Here is a 22,917-nt window from a genome sequence, read left to right on the forward strand (position 1 = left end):
TTCAAGGCCAGTGTTGCCAGTTTGTGGCAAAAAGTGAGAAGGAAGATTTGAAAAGCGACGAAAAAGAGAAGAGCGAGAAAGTGGGAGAGTTTTGAGTGGTCTAAATTGAGCTGAGAGGAAGAAAGAAAATGCTGAACAGTGGGTTGCGGAAAAAGCTGCGGTATTACACCCCGCGGGAGAAGTTTTCTACCCCGGGTGCGAAGCCGGCGAAAACCGTCAAGCAGCAGAAGCAAGAGCAGGCGGCGGCACGGGAGAAGAGCAAGGTGGATGAATCCGTCGAGGCCTACAGCCAGTGTTGCCAGGCAGCTCAAGCGAAGGTTCAGCGGGTAAGAGTTGCAATCGAAAGTGCGCAGCTGGACCACTCGAAATTCAACATCCACGCACTGAACACTTACCTCAAGACGGTGGACACAGCCTACGCTGAAGCAAACGAATACCTGAACAAGATCTACTTGGCTGCCCCGTCCCGAAGAGGTGAGTTTGAACCGTTGTTCGTAGACTTCGAGGAGTTATACGAATTTGTGCGGATTGCGCTATGCCAGATGATCGAGGAGCACACCGAGGCCAAGGCTGCGCTGCAGCTGGCAGCCGCACAGAACGTGAAACCGCTACCAGTTCCGCTGGTCCAACCCGGAACGAGTGGCATAGATTCGATGACGAGATTCACCCCGACGATCGTCCTGCAGCAGTCGGCGTTGCCCACCTTTGACGGCAAATACGAAAGCTGGTTCAAGTTTAAGCAGATGTTCCGGGACATTGCCGACAAGTGCGCTGCTGACTCGGCTGCGACGAAGTTGCACTTCCTGGACAAGGCCCTGGTCGGGAAGGCGCAAGGAGCGATCGATCCTCAGATCATCCGAGACAACGACTATGAGGGAGCCTGGCGAAGTCTGACGGAGCAATTCGAGAACCTGCCGGCTCTGATTAGCGAGACGATCTCGAGGCTGCTGAGCTTGAAGGCGATGACGGACGACTCCTTCCACCAACTGAAGACGCTGATTGACGAAGTGGAGAAGTGTGTGAGTTCCCTGGAATTTCACAAGCTTAAGATGGATAAGCTGTCGGAAGCGATTGTGATCACGTTGGTGTCTTCGAAGTTGGACGCCGACACACGGAAGGTGTGGGAATCGTCAGTGAAGCGTGGGCAGATGCCCGCATACAAGCAGCTGATCTCCGTTCTTCGCAACCAGCAGCATGTCTTGGAGCGCTGCGAGAACGCGAAGGGGATCCAGAAGAACCGCAGCTCCCATCCGGCCGCCCGCTCTGCTCAAACGACGGCGGCTAGCAAGGCGCACACGGCGGTGATCCAGAAAGCGGCTAGTTCCTGTCCAGTGTGTGACGAGAAGCATGCCGTGGAAAAGTGTGACGCGTTCAAGCGTAGTGAAGTGAAGATCAGATACGAAAAGGCGAAACAGCTGGGGCTGTGCTTCGCGTGTCTGAAAAAGGGACATCGCACAAGTGATTGTCCAGAAAAAGTGAAGTGCTCGAAGTGTGCCAAGCGACACAATGTGCTGCTGCACCCCGAGGAAAAGTGCGCCCAGGAAAAGTCAGTGCCTGAAGTGAAACCTGCTGGTTCCACGGAGAGTGCACCGACCACCGTGGCGAAGTGTGTGATCCCGTGCAGAGCCACTGAACCGCCGACGCAGGTGCTACTTGCGACCGCGGTGGTGTACGTGTACGACGACAACGGCGACCAGCACAAGTGCCGTGTGTTGCTGGACTCCGGAGCTATGGCGAACTTCGTGTCCCAGCGGATGGCGGACCTGCTGCAGCTAAAGAAGCGCTGCGTGAACATCCCCGTCATCGGAGTCAGTGGAATGCGTACGATGGTGAAGTTCCAAGTGCACGTGCGAGCGAAGTCCAGAGCCTCGGCAAGCGAGTTCTGTCTGGACTACCTGGTTGTTCCCCGCGTTACTGGGGCGCTGCCGGTACAGAAAGTGCACATTGACGGATGGCCAATACCTGCCGGAGTGGATCTGGCGGACCCGACGTTCTTCGAACCATCCCGCATCGACCTGCTTGTTGGGGCTGAGGCCTTCTTCGAGATGCTGCTCTCAGGTAAGATCAAAATGTCCTCTGATTTACCTGTGCTACAAGAGAGCACGCTGGGTTGGTTGGTGTCCGGGCGAGTGGCGGGCTCAGCCGCAGTGACAACGGTTCGAGCGTGCCAAGCGATTTCTGCTCCCGACGTGGACGCAGAGCTGACGAACCTGCTGAAGAAGTTTTGGACGATCGACGATCAAACGGTCGAGCCGAAACCTGATGACGACGATTGCGAGCGGCACTTTGCGGAGACCCACGTGCGTGCCGCCGACGGACGGTACGTTGTACGACTGCCGTTTCGGAAGGAGATTGAAGAACTAGGAGCGTCACGCCAGCAGGCGGAGAAGCGCTTCAACCACCTCGAACGACGACTTGACCAGAACCCAGCACAGAAGAAGCAGTACTCCGAGTTTATCAAAGAGTACGTCGACCTCGGCCACGGCAGAGTGCTGGCTGAAACGGAGTGTGGCACACAAGACGGATACTTCCTGCCACACCACTGCGTGCTCCGTCCGGACAGCTCCACGACGAAGCTGCGAGTCGTTTTTGATGCTTCCGCCCGAAGCACTACTGGCCACTCCCTGAACGACACGATGATGATTGGGCCACCCGTGCAAGACACGTTGTTCGAGATCCTGCTGCGGTTTAGGCTGCACAAGTACGCGTTCACCGCTGACGTGCCCAAAATGTACCGGCAGGTACGAGTGAGCCCGGAGGACACCAAGTTCCAGCGGATTGTGTGGCGTGACGATCGATCCAAGCCGTTGCAAGTGATCGAATTGATGACGGTGACTTACGGGACAGCTGCGGCCCCGTTCCTCGCCACACGAGCTTTGAACCAGCTGGCAGCAGACGAGAAGGAGGACTACCCCGAAGCCAGCAAAGTTGTGTCGTCGAGCTTTTACGTAGACGATGTGCTTTCGGGTGCAGCGACGATTGAGAAAGCGAAGCAGCTGCAGTCTGATCTGGCGGCGCTACTCGCAAGAGGCGGTTTTGAGCTGCACAAGTGGTGCGCAAACGACGCGGCGCTGCTGGAAGACATCCCCATTGCGAAGCAAGAAAAGCAGCTCGACTTCGAGAACCACGACGCCAAGGACACAGTCAAGACGCTCGGGCTTCTGTGGAACCCCGTCGAGGACCACTTCTTCTTCCGCGTCAAGCCGCTGGACAAGGACCGTGACAACTGGACGAAACAGCAAGTACTATCGGAGATTGCCAAACTGTTTGATCCGCTTGGGTTGCTGGGCCCAACGGTAGCGTTGGCAAAGATGGTCATGCAAGAAACCTGGAGAAGTGGCATTGGATGGAACGACGTGCTGCCACCACCCCTGATGGCACGATGGAGGAAACTGCGGAACGCCCTTGCTGAACTTACCGAGATCAAGATCCCGAGGCGAGTGACCACCGATGACGCGAGAAGCTGGGAACTTCACGGCTACGCGGATGCGTCCGCCAAGGCCTACGGTTGCAGCATCTACTTGCGGAACGTCAAGGTGGATGGCACAGAAGAACTTTTCTTGCTGTGCGGGAAGTCGCGAGTCACTCCGGTCAAGGAAGCCGAACGCAAGCAGAAGGATGACGCTGAACCAGCTGACATGACGATGCCAAGACTGGAGACGTGCGCGGCCGAGCTGCTGGCCGAGCAAATTGTAAAGGTGGTGAAGGCCATCGACATCCCCATTGACCGAGTCGTACTGTGGTCCGACTCGCAGATTGTACTCAGCTGGCTGGAGTACATGAAACCTGGAACCCCGGTCTTCGTCAGAAATCGGGTCAACCGAATCCGAGAGCTCACAAGCAAGTACGAGTGGCACTACGTATCAACCAAGAACAACCCCGCCGACCACATCTCCCGTGGTTTGCTACCGAAGCAGTTGGTGAAGTGCGGCTTGTGGTGGAAGGCTCGCCACACCGAGAATTTGGGCCCGATAGTGATGCTCTGCGAGAAGATGGTTCCGGACGGGAACCGAGTGCTGGAAGTGATCTCGGACTGCGGCAGCTTTCGGAAACTGGAGCGGATCTTTGGCTACGTGCTGAGGTTCGTTGGAAACTGCAAGAAGAAGCTGGAAGACCGACGATGCGGCAGACTGGGTAGAGAAGACTATTGTGCCGCACTTCAAGTGATGGTGAAAGCGGTCCAACAGGAGGAGTTCAGCGAAGACCTGAAGCGCCTGGAAGCCGGCAAGCCGCTCAACAACAAGCTGAACAAGTTGAACCCGATGGTGGAGAAGGACAGTGGACTGCTGAGAGTCGGTGGCCGCCTGAGCAACTCCGACTTGCCGTACAACCAACGGCACCCGATGATCCTGCCAGAAAAGCACCACCTCACTGAGCTGATCATCGATACTCTACACACCGAAAACCTACACGTCGGACTGAACGGTCTGCTAGCGTCGCTGAGGCGTCGCTTCTGGCCTGTGAACGCGAAGCGGGCGATACACCGAGTGCTGCGGCGCTGTGTTACGTGCTTCCGGGTCAAACCCACCGACACGGAGCAGTTCATGGGCGATCTCCCGAAGTGTAGAGTGACAGTCGCTGAGCCATTTGCGCGAACCGGCGTGGACTACGCTGGACCAGTGATGCTGAAGCAAGGACGTCTCAAGGCACCAGTCAAGGGGTACATTGCAGTGTTTGTCTGCCTGTGTACCAAAGCAATACACCTTGAGCTCGTCACCTCGATGTCAACTGAAGCGTTTCTGGCGGCGCTACACCGTTTCGTGAGCCGACGCGGGAACGTGAGCGAAATGAAGTCTGACAATGGGACCAACTTCATTGGAGCGGCGCGAGAACTGACCGAACTAGCAGAGCTGTTGCGGTCGCAGATGCTTGAGCGGAAGCTAGACGAGTTCTGCCAAGCACGAAGTATTGACTGGAGTTTCAACCCGCCCAAGGCCCCGCACCAGGGAGGACTGTGGGAAGCAGGTGTAAAGAGTGCCAAACACCACCTGTACCGGGTACTGAACGAGTCCCATCTCACCTACGAAGAAATGAACACGCTGCTGATCCAAATCGAGGCGGTGCTGAACTCGCGCCCGCTTTGTCAGCAGACTGACGACCCGCTCGACTACCGTGCTCTCAGCCCAGGGCACTTCCTCGTGGGTCGCGAGTTGACGGCGCTTCCGGAACCGCTGTACGACGGGCTGAAGGAGAACAAACTGACGCGGTACCAGCTCGTCCAGAAGCGGAAGCAGGATTTCTATCGCCGGTGGTGCAACGAGTACCTTACCGAGCTGCAACAGCGCGGCAAGTGGAACAAGGGAGCATCCGTGGTTCGGAAGGGTATGTTGGTCATCCTGAAGCAGGACAACGTACCACCGCAGCAGTGGAGGCTTGGCCGAATCGTGGACACCCACCCCGGGAAGGACGGCGTCACGAGGGTGGTGACGGTTCGCACCAGCTCCGGTGAATACCGGAGACCAACGACGCAGGTAGCAGTACTTCCGATTTTGGACAACGAGACCCAGGAACTGGAGGAGACGACGGCTTGAGCCAAGCTCAAGGGGGGGAGGATGTTACTGCAAAAACCGTAGAGAAAAACCCAAAAAACAACCAACAGATTTCTTCCAGTGTATTTTAGTTTCTGGTTTGACCGCACCGCCTTCAGCGCTGCGCGACCTGATTTGACAGATGCCATTTCCGGTAAGAGTTGAGAATAAACGTGTAAAGAGAACGGACGCGTTTTGATTTCTCTCCGACTGACTTACGAAAAAATACAGTCCATTTGCGCGCGAGCTATCCGGAGTAACAGATCTTTAAAAAAAACTACAGAAGTGTTACATTAGGGTGACAATAAAAAAAATCGACTTTAGGGATACCCTCTGATTCGATTTTTTAGGCAAAAATAAGTAACTGTGCCAATTTTGAGCCAAATCGGTTAAGGTTAAGGGGTCGCTTTTTATCGTTGGTGAAAAGCGCGGGTCTTGCCCAAAATTGTCCAAGTGTGAGATTCTTTTTTTATAACTCATTTCGAAACAAGTTTGATGAACATTTTGACGAAATTACTATTTTCAATCTCATTTAAACTTTTAATAGTTTTTTTTTAACAAAATGTTTGTTTTGAATGGTATAATCGGAATCAAAGTGTGGATAAATTATTCGTTTTATTCTTACCGAAAATAAAGAAGTTTCATGAAAACGCTTTCTTAATCTTACAAAATCACTTTACAGATAGGCCAAAGACGAGACTCCTGCCTTAGATTCAATTTTCTGGTAATAATTTTATGAAATTTGTGTTCCTGAGTCAATTCTATAATTGAAACAATCATAAATTTTTTATTTCATCAATTTCATCCCTTTAAGCTGTATTTGCACTTCGGAACGAACCGGTTAAGAAACAAATCAAATGGGCAGCAGCGACGGCGAGAGCAAGCCAGAGAAGATTGAAATCGAATTTTGGGGATCTATGAAGGTCAAAAGGTGAGGCATTGTTAGCTGCACAAATGGCGTTGTTAACTCAATTTGGCCCAAAATGCACGTGCGACAAGTTAGCACGACAGCGACGATTTGTTGAAAATGTCAACAGAAAAAACAGCTTCTTATTTTCTTGGACTCGCACTCAAGTTATTTACTCATTCAATGAGTAAAAACTCTTGTACTAAACTTGACCAACATTCAATCCAACCCTGCTCTAAACGGTGAAACGAGAGGTTCGTTTCCAATGCACCGCCCCTTCTCGATGGCTGTCACGCCGCAAACAAAACAATTTAGCACACACACACAATCCGTGATGGCTGCTGCTTGTTGATGGCGATTTTCCAAACAGAAGCTTAAAAATACCAGATTTCCCGTGCAAAAAAAAGTTTTACTCCTCTCAAATAGACATCACATTTTACGAAGATGACTTCTGCGCTGTATTTAGAACACTATTTAGATGGTAAGTGAACTAACTTCCGAGATCCAGCACCGGTTCGTTGGCTGATGAAAATTTTCTTCCTTGGACCAGGTTTGGAGCATTTGCCGAACGAGCTGAAGCGTAATTTCACGTTGATGCGCGAGCTGGACTCCCGGGCCCAGGGTATGATGAAATCGATCGACGAAAAGGCCAACGAGTTCATGAAACAGCTGGTAAACACAAAGGAAACCTTTCCGGACGACGTGAAAAAGGAAAAGCTGCGAACGATCCAGGAGCTGTTCAACAAGGCGAAGGAACTCGGCGACGACAAGGTCCAGCTGGCCATTCAGACGTACGAGCTGGTGGACAAACACATTCGCCGGCTGGACTCGGATTTGGCCAGGTTCGAGGGCGAAATCCAGGACAAGACGCTGAACGTGCGGGAAAAGTCCGAGGAAGCGGTCACGAAGAAGGGCGGCCGGAAGAAGGTCAAGGATACGAAAAATTCGGCCAAAAAGAAGCGGGCCCACTCGTCGGAGGACGAGGGCCGGACGGCGGGCGCTAGCGGGGCCAGTGGTGCGGCCAGCGGCGGAGCGAGCGCGAACGGTAAAGGCAAGAACAACAAGAAGCAGAAGGTAAATCAAGAAAAAGAAGGCCGCAAAGGTCAGAAGGTAGGATCATCGTTTCATCTCATTGTGCATCAATTTTACTATTTTTTTGTTTACTCTCCTTTCTTTTTGTTAGTTTGTAGTTTTATCTCTATTGTTTGTTCATGGAACGAAACTCGCTTTTTAAATAATTATTTTGAGGTAGATTTTGTAAATAGTTTATTTAGGTAAAACAACATCTATATAAACGTTGATAGTTATAATAATAGTTTCATTAGATTTTGCTGAATTATTTACATAAAAGCACAATATACTGGAAATCGATTTCAAAATGTCAAAGATTTAATCTTGGTTTACAGTTTAGTAATTCCGTCAATTTGAATGAATGGCTGATAGTTGAGTAGTTTTCTTAGCTATATTTAAAATTCGATTATTTTGTTGTATTGTATTTTTATACAAAACAGCAATATCACACTTTCTAAAACTCTCTAGATTCACCTTAGAACATAGGAAATAATTATCGAATCTTCAAAATTTTAAGCTCATCGAAAAGGTCTTTCGTCAAACGATGAGTCGATGACAGATCTGAACAGGGTTTTCATCAAAATATCTGAGATCCGATCTCAGATAAACGATAAATAATTATCTATTAAGTGCACATAACATTTAATAGGATTGTTAGATTTTCCAATTTTTATTTCATTCTGGAAATTTATGACATGACCAGTTAGCTATCAAAAGCACTTTATTGCAGTCTTCCGGACTTTAACCAAAATCCATTTTCATCTTAACTTGTGAAGTACTTAACTGCCGTTCTACGCATAATTGTCCCATGTTCAAAAAAGTGCAACTGAGTAAAACGCGATTTTAAACGTCAAACTAAACCTAAAAATGACAAAAAGTCAGAATCGACCAAAAATGACATGGGACAATTATGCGTAGAACGGCAGTTAACTAAACTAAAAGTTATTAAAAAGGAACTAACGGGACCCCAAAAACGGATCGTATCATACTTACCCGACAAAATCGATTATGCTAGAGTTTCAAAGCTGGACCGAGCCACGTAGCCTAGTGGTAACGCTTCCGCCTAGTAAGCGGTAGATCGGGGTTCAAATCCCGGCTCGGACCAACACAACTGGTGATCTTTTCTCTTCTGGATTCGATTGCTTAGTAAAGGGAAGGTAGTGTATCGTCACAAACTGGACCTTATCACGACACCTTAGGGAGGCGACCTATGGAATGTTAACATTAACCTTAACATGTCTTGACTTTTTTTTGATAAGGTCCTATAAACAAATGTAAACATTGAGTGTATCCCGCTTACTCCGATTGACTTTGACATAAGGTGTGAAAGGGATACACTCAATGTTTACATTTGTTTATAGGACCTTATCAAAAAAAAGTCAAGATGTTAACATTAAGTTGAGAATCAAAATGCCACTGAATCCGCTTTGTAAATGCCGGCCCCGATACTCTTCAAGGGTGTTCCCCTCAGGAACTGGGAAAGATTTACTTAGAGTTTCAAATGAATCCTAAAACCATTTTATTTTTCACAGCTGGGTGGTTTCTCTACAATTTCGCAAATCTACTTTTTTGTATTTTTTTTTTATTTGGACGAAAGTTTGTATCATTAGTTTTTCCATACAAGTCTCCATACAATTTTGTAGACCTTTGGGAAAAAATAAGGTACACGGAAAACATATTTCCGATTTTTTACTCAACTTTTCATCACTAAAAGTAAAATTCCCAGAATATGTATTTCAGAATTTTCATGTTTTTTATATGTTTTAGGGGAGTCATTCTCTACGAAAACGGTAATTTTTTTATTTTAATTTTTGTATTTTTTAATCCGGCTGAAATTTTTTTGGTGCCTTCGTTATGCCCAAAGAAGCCATTTTGCATCATTTGTTTGTCCATATAATTTACAAATTTGGCAGGTGTCCATGCAAAAATGATGTATGAAAATTCAAAAATATGAAAATTCAAAAAGTGCACCGTTTTCAAGTTATAGCCATTTTTCGGTAACTTTTTTGAAAATAGTCACCCATGTTTGCCCACCTTTGAAAAAAATATTTTTGAAAAGCTGAGAAAATTCTCTATATTTTGTTTTTTTGAACTTTGTTGATACGAATCTTAGTTGCTAAGATATTATTGCGGATTTCAAAGATTTTTAGACAATCGTGCAAGTTGTAAAAAGCTCTCCAACTAAGTGCACACCTCAAACTACAGCAGAAAAAAAACAATCTAAGACACACACCCTAGTTTGAAACTGTTCTAAAGTGGTCGAAAGCAACAAAGCTCAGTCGAGACACGCACTACTGTAGGCAACCGGGGGGGAGAAGGGGTAGGATGGGTAGGATTTCAAGTGTGCAAATATTTGGTGTGCAGTTATGATTTGCACAGGCGGAGAATTTGGTGCAAAGTGTGCAATACCACGGACGAAATATTACCATGCAAAGATTATAACAAAGGAAAATTTATGTTTTATAAGTCTCACACTAACAACTCATCATTTTTTATGCTGATATCTCAGTAACTAATGGTTTGATTTTCAATGTTAAATCTTTCCGAAAACAATATTTTCAATTTTTTTTAAATCAAGTCTTACATTTCAAAAGCGCCTAACATTCAATATTAGCAAAATATATAGATTTTTCACAGCTTTTCAAAAATTTTTTTTTTCTAACTGGGTAAACATGGGCAATAATTAAAAAAAAAATAAACAACTGCGCAGGGTGGCCCCTGAAGTCGGGAAATCGGGAAAGTCAGGAAAAAGTCGGAAAATCGCCAAAATCCACGAAAAATCGGGAAAAAGTCGGGAATTGTGATTTTTTGTTAGAAAGTCTGGAAAAGTCGGGAATCCCTGCATCCCTGTTTTTTTTTAATATTTTCTAACTCTTGAACAATTTTGAAATATTTTGTACACCTTTGAAATTCATTTCACTCAATTCGTCTTCAGCAAATTTCGGGTTCTTTTCACTTTTTCAATCTATATGAGAATGAAATGGCTATTTAAGACCTAATACAATAAAAATCTCAATAAATATTGAATGATTATTTTGACATGAATTCGACCCAATTTTTTTAATAATATTTTTTATGGATCAAATGATTGTTTTTTTTATTTTTGACTATGTTTATCAAACAAAAGGTAACATCTAACTTTAAACAACAACAAACCAATAAAGCCAATGTGAAAAAGAGTTTAATTTTAACGATTACATCAGCGTATAGTTATGATTCATTTTGCCACATTGCTTGAATATAAAAAAAAAACAAATCCAACTACAGATTGGCTATAATTTTATTTTAAGTGAATATTTTTAAATGTTTAACTAAATTCATTCAGTCATTTCAAATATTGTTTCCAAATGTTTGATTCCCTTAAACTTTTGTGTGATTATGGGTACCACAACTATAGATAAAGAAATTCGAAAAAAAATTCAAAGGTTTTTCGTTCTGAATGAAAAAAATTGAAAAACTTTTTTACACTCCGAATATAGTTAAAAATCTTGAAATTGCAAACAAGACTGGTGAAAATTTTAATCATGGTTTTTTACCCTCAGGTTTGTTCAGTTTATCAATGAATTTACGAAAATATTGCTTTGCTGAAGTTTTACGTCTCTTTCGTTTTGTGCTCTCAAAATTCAAAATTTGTAAAAAGTTCAAAAAGCCATCATTTGATAATAAATTTATTAATAAACGTTATACTATGTTTTCTAAAAAGCATGTAAAAGACTATATGATTTTTGAATGACGAGACAAATTAAATTAAAATTTGTATTGGCTTTATTAAATTAAAAAGAATTTGCCTGAGTTATTTTTAATTAGTTTACAGAACTTTTCTAGAAACCTTCGTATAAAATAAGTGGTAAAATATTTCATTGACAAAAAGTTTAAACATTTAAATATTGACACTCCGATAAATCATCATTGATTCAAAAAATTTAATATCAAAATTTACAAAATTTTAAAGGATACTTGGTAAAAATATCTTTTTAAAAAATTCATCGATATTTTTCAATTCTTTGAAATAATAGTAACAGTAATCAAATGTAAAGATATGTAAATATTTGATAACAAATATAATCATAATAATAAAATTTAATATTTGGTTGTCTTTAATTTTTTTGTCATCATCATTTTCATTGCCAGTTGAAACGAAATTTCAAAAAAACTTTATGTTTACCAACTAATGTAACTAATAGGCATTGCTTAACTATCGGTTATTTTTCAAAGACTGATTTTTTGTTTTTACTCTGAATCAACATGATGGTTCCATTTTTGAAGTGAAATTTAAAGGAATTTATAATTGAAATTTAAGTTTTTTTTTTACAAAAACTGTCAATGATTTTTTTAAAGAAATTTTGTTCGATGGTTTATATTGACTTTTTATGCAGAGTTTTTGATTTGAAATCATTCTTCAGATAAGAAAAACAATTTTTTTGTAGTTCTGGAACAGTCGGGAAAAAGTCGGGCATTTGAAAATGGGATTTGAGTGGCCACCCTGAACTGCGTCTATTTTCAAAAAGTTACCAAAAAAGGGCTATAACTGAGTCGATAGGTATACGTGAAGGTGGGTCTACGAGGCCGAATTAGGAAGTTAATTTTTCGAGTGATTTTATAGCCTTTCCTCAGTAAGGTGAGGAAGGCAAAAATACCGATTTCGTAGAGAACTGCTTACATCTCAAATGCAACAAATATTTTGGATTTCATCAAGTTTTAAGATTTTAATGTTTTTGGACCTTCAACAATAATGTCCATTTTACCCCATTTCCCTTTGTCATAAAGGGTTTATATATCGGGACACCTCGGTAGGACCTCTGGAACAAACCGGACAAAACCTAGAAAAACTGCCTCTAAGATTACATTTCTTCTTGCTCTAATTCACCCTATTCTATTAGAAATGAATTGTAAGTATGTAAACTAAAAAGAAAACACGCTCATCGGTTCTGGATCAAATACTAATCTAATTTAATTTTCCTCATTTATCAGTTGCAAATCTCATTAACTGCACGTTTTCCATCCTTCGAATCGTTTCTCATCAACCGCAATCCCCCTTTCGTATCGTTCTGAAAAATGTGTTTTATTTTTTCCAACGCCCCTAGAAAAACGCCGAACTGGATGACAGCGCCCAGGAGGGCCACGGCACGCCCCACCCCAGCGACGTCCTGGACATGCCGGTCGACCCGAACGAGCCCACCTACTGTCTGTGCCACCAGGTGTCGTACGGCGAGATGATCGGTTGCGACAACCCGGATGTGAGTTTGTTCAAGAATGCAATCTGAGATGTGAAATTAAACTTTTTTTTCTCTTCTCGCAGTGCCCCATCGAGTGGTTCCACTTTGCGTGCGTCGGGCTGACCACCAAACCGAAGGGCAAGTGGTTCTGTCCAAAGTGCTCACAGGATCGCAAAAAGAAGTAAGCCGTTCGTGCCGCGACGGCGGCGACGATTTCCGTTTTGTGACAAAGAAATGCGAGCGCGCGTGAGACGAATGTGTTTCGGATGTGAATGTTTGGGAAAAATATATATTGATTGAACCTATTAGTATTTCAAACTGAAGAGTTTGTTGGATTGAGCGCCTGCTTACTTTTCGGCTAGTTTTGAGGAATTTCCTTGTGCGAACAAAAAAACAAAAACAAATGTTGCGTTTTAACTTATAAGATTGTATGCAATAAATAAAATACATATTTTAACTTTATTTCAACATTCAACGACAAAAATTCGATTCAGCCTTAAAAAAACATCACGCGTCTCCTCTCCCCCCCCCTTCTCAAGCCTGTTCCGGTGGCTTAAACTGGCACTTTTTTGCGTGTGTCCGCATGTTGCTCGACTGGGTGAAGGTTTGGCCGCAGTTGGCGTGTGGGCAGGTGTACGGTTTGTGGCCGGTGTGATAGTTGATGTGGGTTTTAAGGTGATGCTTCTTGGTGAAGGCCTTCGGACACACGGGACACGCGAAGGGTTTAACGCCCGAGTGTAACCGGTGGTGCAGCGTCATGTTGCTGCGGTCCGCGAAGCTTTTGCCGCAAACGGAACACTGGAAAGAAAGGATTGAAATTACTTTAGTAATTTAGTAGGGGCAGGGGGGGCAGCATGGTCCACCTAAGTAACATGTATCGAAAACCATAGAAAAACATAAAAATTTATGAATCCAGTGTAGTAGGCATGTTTGGTGGTTTGGCATGAGTTTCTGAACAAAACGTAGTACTTGGTTCCTGTCAAATTTTAAATTTTTTACATGTTTCATCACAAAATGTGCATAGTGCCCAAGGGGTGTAAATACTTTTTTTACATACTGTATGCTTTGGATTGTTCCCTTCAATGTTGTATAATGTAGTATACTTGGTTGATGAAAATTATTTACTTAAAACTATTTTTGAGCCACTTTAAAAAAAAAGTTTTTTCGACTAACTTTCCAGGGTGCGGGGCAGAATGGGCCACCTTAGAAAACAAGCCATTTGTCCTAATAGGGGCAGGGGGGGCAGAATGGACCAGGGGGGCAGAATGGTCCACCCTTGGTTTTGGGCTTTAGAATGGATTTAGACCAATTGTAAGGCAAGGGTCTTATAAAGGACGTCAAATAACTTCACCATACCGAAAACGACGTTTGAATTCATTGTATTTTTCGAATTATGAGCAAAAATGTAAATTTATTGACAAAATTACGCAAATGTTGTTTATTTCGAGGTTTTTAAATAAGCTTTCTAAAAAGTTGGATTGTTTGAAAAAGTTTGCTCAATGCTTATAACGATACTAGATGTTACTACCAAGGTATACGAACAACAACGGAACCTTAAAATCATTTAGAGGCTTGGTGGTGGAAGTGTTAAAATAAAATCCACTTGGGGGCAGAATGGACCACCCTTATCCTGCCTTATAAAAACAATCAAAAGTTATGAAATTTGGATTAAATGGATTATTTCACTCCTGGTAGCTTCACAAATCACGTTTGATGCAACATTAGTTGATTTGTTAGTTGTTTTGATGATTATTTGTAAAAATAGTGTCCTTTTTCAACATATTAACACTATTTTCACAAATGTTTGTTTTGGTAAGTGACTATTTTTATTAAAGTGGTCTAACTTCATGGATACTATGTTAGAAAGGTACCTTAAGTCATTTCTTATCTCCCTTCAACGTTGTATTAGACGAAATGGCTTGTTTTCTAAGGTGGCCCATTCTGCCCCGCAGGGTGGCCCATTCTGCCCCGCACCCTAGAAAAGTAGTCGAAAAAACATTTTTTTTAAAGTGGCTCAAAAATAGTTTTAAGCTAAAAAATTTCATCAACCAAGTATACAACATTGAAGGGAACATCCCAAAGCATAAGCCTACTACACTGAATTCATAAGTTTTCATGTTTTTCCATGGTTTTTGGCGCATTTTACTTAGGCGGGCCATTCTGCCCCCCCTGCCCCTACAACGTTGAAGGGTGATAAGAAAGGGGAGGGGACCTTTCCATTATAGTTTCCATGAAATTTGATCACTTTTATAAAAATAGTAAATTTAAAAATCAAAGATTTTTGAAAATAGTGTAAATATGTCGAAAGAAGACACTATTTTTACAACTAAGCGTCGAAACAACTAAAAAATCAACTTATGTTGCATTAAACGTGATTTGTGAAGCTACCAGGAGTGAAATAATCCATTTAGCTCAAATTTTTTAACTTTTGATTGTTTTTATAAGGCAGGAAAAGGGTGGTCCATTCTGCCTCCCCTGCCCCTACAGGTACAAATAATTATCACAATATTCTTAAATTCTTAAATTCTTAAATTTTTAAATTCTTAAATTCTTAAATTCTTAAATTCTTTAATTCTTTAATTCTTAAATTCTTAAATTCTTAAATTCTTAAATTCTTAAATTCTTAAATTCTTAAATTCTTAAATTCTTAAATTCTTAAATTCTTAAATTCTTAAATTCTTAAATTCTTAAATTCTTAAATTCTTAAATTCTTAAATTCTTAAATTCTTAAATTCTTAAATTCTTAAATTCTTAAATTCTTAAATTCTTAAATTCTTAAATTCTTAAATTCTTACATTCTTACATTCTTACATTCTTAAATTCTTAAATTCTTAAATTCTTAAATTCTTAAATTCTTAAATTCTTAAATTCTTAAATTCTTAAATTCTTAAATTCTTAAATTCTTAAATTCTTAAATTCTTAAATTTTTAAATTCTTAAATTCTTAAATTCTTAAATTCTTAAATTCTTAAATTCTTAAATTCTTAAATTCTTAAATTCTTACATTCTTACATTCTTACATTCTTAAATTCTTAAATTCTTAAATTCTTAAATTCTTACATTCTTACATTCTTACATTCTTACATTCTTAAATTCTTAAATTGTTCGAAATTGTTGTTAAATTGTTCGAAATAATACGGAATTTTGTGAAAAATTTTAAGTTCACTTTCAAACTTACTAGATTTTCAAAAAATATATTCTTAGTGAAAGCATTGAAATTTAACATGATGTGGTTGAATTAAGTCTATTTTAGATAGATTTTAAAAATGAGTTATCGTCCATTATCGGCGATAGAATTATCGGAATAACTATAACGATAGATTATCGTTATCGAGCCTTGATAGTTTTATCGTTGACAACCTTGATATTTTGAGATATTTTGGGTACCAGGCTCCGTCGCATTAATTAATTATATTTTTAAATTTTCATTGCGTCTAATTATTTTTTTGTGTGTATCAAATTTGTTCGTACTGGGCTGAGAACGTAAACCAGTTACCGAATACTGCTCGCTAACTGGGCTGATCGAAAAATGACGAGGGGATCACCGATGCACAATATTTACCTAATCAAATATAATTATATATGTTACAAAAATTGTTTCCAGAGTTAAGCTTTCATGTTCCCTTGATTTTTTTATTAAAATTTCATAAAATTAAAAAAATAGATCATTTCATTAGTAAAATTGATTTTTGGATTTACGGACCCCCTCGGCAATTTTTGTTTATTATTGTTTTTTGACGTTTGTCTGCTTTTTAAGTGTTATCGAGCGCCCAGTTACCGAACAAGTACTGTAGTTCTTATCAACTTTTTTTCCATTAAAATCAAACTAAAATAAGCAAAAATCAAAATCTTACCTGATAGGGCTTTTCCCCGGAATGCGTCCGCAGGTGCTGCTTGAGAAGCATTTTCCGCGAAAATCGCTTCCCACACTCGTTGCACTTGTGAGGTTTAACTCCTGGGAAAAACAAAGTGAGGAATAGCAAATCTTATAGCAACCATATTTCCCGAAATAATTTTCTCTAAAGCTTACCCGTGTGAATGCGGACGTGCATGTTAAAGGCGACGCGCTGGTTGAACGACTTGGGACAGTGCGGGCACGCGTACTCCTTCTTGTTGCGGTGGATTTTCAGGTGCGAGCTCAGGTAGCCCTTATCGTTGAACACCTTGCCGCACTCGGGACACTTGGCGGCAAACTCCTTCGTTCCGCGGTGCACCGAAATGTGGTACTTGTAGTTGCGCAGCTGGGAAAACCCTTTGCCGCATTCCTCGCACTCGAAGCGCGGACTCTTGTGCGTTTTCTCGTGGAGCTGGGTGGGGATGAAAAACGGGAAAGGAGTTTGGTAAGACGTTTCCTAGTTGTGAAATTTCTTTTTCCGATGCTGTAATAGTTATATGACCGATTAGCTGAAAGGAGGGAGATTTTCAAATGTCCAACCGAAAAAATACGTGGTAATATTAATATTGCTTGGGGATCATCCATAAACCAAAGAGTCTTTTTGGATATCTCAGACCCCCCCTCCCATTCTCGTGGACAATTTCTATACAAAACAAATATTTTTGTATGGAGTGTAAACAATCGCAACCCCCAACCCCCCCCCCCCCCCTCCCACTAAGGGTGTCCACGTAATTTATGGATGGGCCATGTTGGAGGATTTTTGTAAGTTCTTGTGATATAACAGAATGACTTATAATACAGAGAAAACAACTCAATACATCTCTCGATTTATAGCTGAACATTGAATATTTCAGTAAATTAGTCAGTATTCAGTAATTACTCATTAAATATCTTAAAATTGTATTATTATTTTTCCAATATCAAATGACCAAATTGAGTGTTTGGCACATTCACAACGTTAGAGTTCCGTTAATAAAACATGAATTTATGTACAATATTAGTCGGAATTTTTCAAATGGATAAAATAAACCGAGACTTTCTTCGAAATTCCAAAAAAAACATACAATTTTAATGCACCCTTCACTTTCCTGAGACCACATAAAAAGCCTCATATGTTTAATTCCTGTTTTCGAATTTGATTGAAAATGTGTGTTAAAATATAGCGAAACAGTTCAAAGCATCGAAGTATGCAAAGCACTTTACACGAAAAGGAAATTTATTTCTGGAATTTAGATGAAAGTCACGTTCTATTTTACTTAATAGGGTTCTAAAGCCCTATGTTAATTTTTATTAACGATGAAAAACACGCTTAAAACCATATCCGATCAGTTTTTTTTATTTCAATGTTAAAAATAAAATTGACGTGACAACAATTTCCGATGAATCAACTGTGGTCGCCTTGGAAAGAGCTATCAAGCTGTCAAGTAGGCCGCGAAGTTTATTGTTATGAATTGATTTAAAAATCCATTCAAAACCCTTTGTGATCGTACAAAAGGTCATTGTACTTAGAAAAATAAACTTTATTGTTGGGATCAATAACATCAGCAGTTTAAGCTTTATTCTAGAACCCAATTGGACATATCTCGACTTATATTGCATATTGATTTTTATTTTACTGATGTAAATTGTGCTAAAGAAAGTTTTTCACGTTCTGAAAGTGCCAAAGAAGCTGGGAAGTAATTTTCGCCATATTTAATGAGTAATTTACTCTAAAAACATTAAAATTTTGATTCAGAAGGCATCAATCAAAAATGTATAATACCGTAATTATTTTTTATTTCCAATTGCTATTTCGGGGCTTTACATCCTGATCCATCATTGACGGTCATTGTTCCAAAAGGTAATGACGCCATCTACAACTTTAATACTGACTATCTCGATGAAATAGTCGGTGTTTATCTATATTTAGCGCTCAATTTACTATCATTGTTGCATTTTGATGATACTTCATAAGTAAAATGAAAAAAAAAATAAGTCCTTGCAAAAAGGCAGTAAGGGTTATTCAAAAGAATGTAAGATAACTGAAGATTTTTAATCAATCAACTTTTGATTAGTGGTCAAATATTGAAGAAGAATTTTTCAAAGAGTCTTTTGACATATTTATGAGAAATGAAACAAAAACGTACGTAATTTCATATCATATTGACCGATTCTTGGTGAAGCTACACCAAAATGTCACATTTTTCAATTTTCAATGTGATTTTTTATATGAAAGATATCATTTTTATTATGATTCAATAATTTCAATGTGCTTTAAATCCGTTTTCTTACCTCAAAAGCCAAAAATATTGACCAAATATGATCTGCAAGCCATTAAATGGAAAAGGAGTTTTTTCATAAATCTGCTCCTTTCGTTGTCCCGTCACGGAAAGAAATGGCTGGCAAAAACTCAAATTTCAACCAATTCTATCAGTTCAAGGAACAAAAGATTGTTTTTTTTTAATTTGTGATAATATGTAGAAGAGCAAAAGTTTTTAAAAATTAAACTGGCAAAACTGTAGCGATTTTTGTAGCGTGCCTTTTTAAAGTCCAGTTTTACGATGTTGTCCCGTCACGCTACATTGTTATTTCAGGGAAGGCACAGGTACTATACTGCCCATGATGGCATAAATGTCCCATATGCATTTTCATCGCTTTTGAGTTATTGATGCAGTTTGGTTTGAAATCGTGTGCTCTTTCAAAAGAGCCTATAACATCCAGTACTTTGTTCTAGAAATCAGGTGGAAATCCATTTTTTTCGCGAAAACTTAACACGTAGCTTTATGTATGGGACAAACTTTAAATGCGTTTTTCTCAGCTTGCTGTTTTTGCATATGGGACATTTATGCGAACATGGGCAGTATATTCTACATGATATTTCTTTGTAGGAAATCAATTATCTTTCCAAATATGTAATAACATTGGGGGGTTTCTTCTTTTATTTGGCCACTATAGCCAAAACGCTGAAAAAAACTTGGGATTTTTTTGAAAAAGAGCCGAAGAATCGGTTATTACATTTACTTTTTTTGAGAAATATACTTATAATAATAATAAAATCTTTTGAAAAAGATACCCGGAATATTTCGATTTTGTCTTTCTTTCACGGTATCATAAATACTGATTTTTATATTTAGGTTGTTCTAGAAAATACACCGTGGGGCAGGATCAGAATATTTAGAAACCTATCAAACTGATCAATGCAGTCCTAATTCAACTAACTGGATTTCTAGAAAATGTTTTAATCGAGAATAGATGCATGTAATTAAAATAGATCTTGGTATCTATTTTAATTAGATGCATTAGTAAGCTTTCCTTTGTTGAAGCATGCCAAGCTGAATACTTTATTTAATGAATTAAAGTATTCATTAATTAATAACTATAATTCATTTAAATCTTTTCTATCTAAACTAAAAAAAGAATGTTGCTTGCTTAGGTCCACTTGAGAAATTTATTACATATTCCTAGTAGAAAAACTTTCTTAAGTAAGTGTTTAATATTATACAGTATGGCCCATAAAAAATGCGACCTTGTTATTAGGTCGGAATCGAGCCTGTTTTGACTACTTATGATGTATTTAGCATGTGTACATTAGGGTGCCCAGAAAAAATGACTCCACAAGCGGAAGGCGGTTTTTTGGAGTATTTTAAGCATCTGTGTAAATTTTGAGCGAAATTGGATGAGATAAACCCATTGATACTCGAGTCTAAAGTTGGCGAAAAAAAATGTTTTTCCTACAAAAATGACTTTTTTAAATCGCTAATAACTTTTCAGGATCTAGTTTTACAGCTTTGATATGTTCTACAAAGTTGTACATGTTAAATAGGTTCCAAACAAAAAAAATAATGCTTTGAAAACCTTTCCTTCAGTGTATAAAATGTTGGAACGGTTACTTCAAATCGCTGGTTCTCAGACATAACTCAACCAATCGGGACGATTCTTGTTTCCAGGGATTTGTAAGAATGTTTAGATGATCCATAAATTTTGCAGAACTTGATTTGAACAAATCTGTAATTTCTGCGACCAAAAACATCGTTCCAACTTTTTCAAAAAGTCTGTCTCCGCGGAATTTTCGGCAATTTTTTTTACGCGTGAAAAAAAAGTTAGAACGATGTTTTTGATCGCAGAAATTACAGATTTGTTCAAATTGAATTCTGCAAAGTTCTAGGATCATCTAGACATCCTAATAAATCACTGGAAAAAAGAATCGTCTTGCTGCCCGAGAACCAGCGAGTTAAAGTTACCGTTCCAACTTTTTTGGAGCCTTGGGCGTTGGAATGTTAGTAAACATCCTAAAAAAAACACGCAAACAGATTTAGGCCAATTCGTTGAACGGATTTCGATAAATTACATATTAAAGGGTTATTAAAGCGGATGTAACAAAAGTACTTTTTTGATAAGATAACTGCACATTAATAAAAATTACCAGTTTAATTCAATAAATCAATCAAAATAGTAAGATTCCGTAAAATAAATAAGAATGTTTCCACAAATATCACAAACCACCACGCGTCTCCATTAAGGCTCAGCCAACCTCAAACCACTTCAGTAACTTCAACGCCCCCACCAGCAGCGAACCACTTGTGCTTTCCACTCACCAGCAACGTATCCTGGCTGCCGAAAATTTTATCACACATCTGGCACTGGAACGAAAACTCCGGCAAGCCCACCAACGACCCAAACGCAGTCGCAGCTCCGCCGACGGGAGACGACCCTGCTCCGTTCGGAGACCGCAACTCTCCATAGCTGAGCAAATCTTCGGACTCCAGGCCAAAGAATGGATGCTGCGGATTGCTTGCGGGGGTGGAGTCCGATGGGTAGCTACCGTGACTACTGTTGCTATTGCTCCCGTTGGACAGGCTGGTCGTCAGCGGGAAGATGCTGTTCTGATTTTCGTCACTCTTTTCCAGATGGAATGAGTTCAAGACCGTCGGAACTGTGACACTTTGTTGCTCCAGTCGATGCTGATGGTGCAGGTGATGATGATTGAGATGCTGCTGATGATGATGGGTGGCGATCGATGCTGCCGCAGCATACGCGTTGAAGAACCCGACCGGATAGGGATAATTGATAGATAATCTGTTTCGTTCAATTACACTGCTATTAGCATACGCGCTTAGCACCACTTTTCTCTCGACTTCCGTTTTGATCAGCTGTTGCGGGGCTCCGACCAGTGAGGACGTCGCCGTGGCCACCGATGCTGGGGCAGCTGTCGCCGTTGTGGTCGCCTTCGCGCCACTAATCATCATCTTTGGGTCAAACATTAACGGTCCCCGCGAGCACCAGGGATTGGCCAGAACACGATTCAGGGGACGCGTCTGCTGCAGAGTGGACGACGTCGACGGGGACGGCGCCGTTGCCACTTTGAGGTCATCCTGCTCGTACTTGATGCAGGTCTTCACCGTAAGGTCCACCTTCTGTTCGATCTCAAACGTCCTGCCAGCACTGGAGTCCGACTTTTGCTTCAGCAGGATGTTCTCGATACTGAAATTGGTGTGCTTCTTTGGCAAGAAGTTCAAATCACTCATCTTGCTATCGGTAAATCCCATAGTATCACAAAACACCACAACACCCCAACGTGACACTCCCAAGCACGTGGTCCTTCCCTTCCCGAAAAAAAAAACACTCAAAAAAGGACCCCCTCACAAAACTCGATACTTGACGATCACAGTAGCCGTTGAAGACAGATCGCGCGCGCGCACCCGTGTGCGACCATTAACGTCTGTTTGCTTTGATAAACTGGCTGATTACGGCCGCGACTACCATCTGAGAAGGCTCTGGCGCGCGCGCGCGCGAAGAAGATGCTGCGGGCGATCACAACAGTGGTGACGGCGACGACATCTACCGACAAGATTAAGCCAGGTTGAGTGTCGTCGATCTCGCTCTCGCACCTTTGCCTGACGATGCTCTCTTTTTGAGCGTGTCACCCGCGGAGGATGGGTGCTTTTCGTTCTCGTTTAGTCTGACATTGTAAAGTGAGCTGGTAATGTTGAGATTTTTTTTTATGTTCTTGTTCTTATTTACTTGTTAACTTATGAAGAGCAAATCATATTATTAAACTTTGTAGCACTAAATTATTATTGATAGACAAAAAACATTCAAAAATGTCAATCTCACACAGAACAAAGCATTAAATGAGCCACCATTGTTTAATTTTAATCCACACTTACCGTCGTTACAAACTGTTCAAAACAATGCATGTATTTTTTTTAAATCGTAAATATCTAAGCTTTTCGAAATTTAATTGCACAGTGCAACAAAATGTCACTCAAAGCCCAGTCATTCAAAATCATGAGGTTAAATATCTTCCGAGACACACCCTTTT

General features: G+C 41.0%; 3 protein-coding genes across 4 annotated transcripts; 2 read left to right on the forward strand and 1 right to left on the reverse strand.

Moving 5' to 3' along the window:
* The first annotated feature begins 128 nt into the window (after positions 1–128).
* Positions 129–5,531, forward strand: LOC120423045 (uncharacterized). The gene has a single exon (XM_039586721.2). It carries the CDS (start codon positions 129–131, stop codon positions 5,529–5,531), a length of 5,403 nt encoding a protein of 1,800 aa, XP_039442655.1.
* A 1,219-nt stretch (positions 5,532–6,750) lies between these two features.
* LOC120423251 (inhibitor of growth protein 5) lies at positions 6,751–13,045 on the forward strand. Of its 2 annotated transcripts, none has more exons than XM_039586974.2 (4): positions 6,751–6,916; positions 6,986–7,545; positions 12,591–12,743; positions 12,806–13,045. In XM_039586974.2, exons 1-4 carry the CDS (start codon positions 6,880–6,882, stop codon positions 12,905–12,907), a joined length of 852 nt encoding a protein of 283 aa, XP_039442908.1. In that variant the 5' UTR covers positions 6,751–6,879; the 3' UTR covers positions 12,908–13,045. The 2 variants fall into 2 exon arrangements, with proteins under 2 accessions (XP_039442908.1, XP_039442918.1); XM_039586984.2 differs by having other exon boundaries at positions 6,752–6,916; positions 6,986–7,509.
* Positions 13,046–13,183: 138 nt separating this feature from the next.
* LOC120423260 (zinc finger protein 41) lies at positions 13,184–22,317 on the reverse strand. The gene is made up of 4 exons (XM_039586995.2): positions 21,191–22,317; positions 16,752–17,028; positions 16,576–16,676; positions 13,184–13,520 (listed from the first exon to the last, which is right to left on the reverse strand). The coding sequence occupies exons 1-4, from the start codon at positions 22,139–22,141 to the stop codon at positions 13,257–13,259; spliced, it is 1,593 nt and encodes a 530-aa protein (XP_039442929.1). The 5' UTR covers positions 22,142–22,317; the 3' UTR covers positions 13,184–13,256.
* Between the last annotated feature and the right edge of the window lie 600 nt (positions 22,318–22,917).

Source organism: Culex pipiens, chromosome 2 (genome assembly GCF_016801865.2).
Source record: "Culex pipiens pallens isolate TS chromosome 2, TS_CPP_V2, whole genome shotgun sequence".
In the NCBI taxonomy this organism is placed as follows: Eukaryota; Metazoa; Arthropoda; class Insecta; order Diptera; family Culicidae; genus Culex; species Culex pipiens.

What these genes read in the sequence shown, in the direction of transcription:
- LOC120423260 (XM_039586995.2), bottom strand. Translation starts at nt 22,141, where the DNA reads ATGGGATTTACCGATAGCAAGATGAGTGATTTGAACTTCTTGCCAAAG. An exon ending in GCAGCCAGGATACGTTGCTG is followed by an intron (nt 17,029 to 21,190) that starts GTGAGTGGAAAG and finishes ATCCCCACCCAG; the next exon opens with CTCCACGAGAAAACGCACAA. An exon ending in GCACGTCCGCATTCACACGG is followed by an intron (nt 16,677 to 16,751) that starts GTAAGCTTTAGA and finishes TGTTTTTCCCAG; the next exon opens with GAGTTAAACCTCACAAGTGC.
- LOC120423045 (XM_039586721.2), top strand. Translation starts at nt 129, where the DNA reads ATGCTGAACAGTGGGTTGCGGAAAAAGCTGCGGTATTACACCCCGCGG.
- LOC120423251 (XM_039586974.2), top strand. Translation starts at nt 6,880, where the DNA reads ATGACTTCTGCGCTGTATTTAGAACACTATTTAGATG. An exon ending in TTTAGAACACTATTTAGATG is followed by an intron (nt 6,917 to 6,985) that starts GTAAGTGAACTA and finishes TCCTTGGACCAG; the next exon opens with GTTTGGAGCATTTGCCGAAC. An exon ending in TCGGTTGCGACAACCCGGAT is followed by an intron (nt 12,744 to 12,805) that starts GTGAGTTTGTTC and finishes CTCTTCTCGCAG; the next exon opens with TGCCCCATCGAGTGGTTCCA.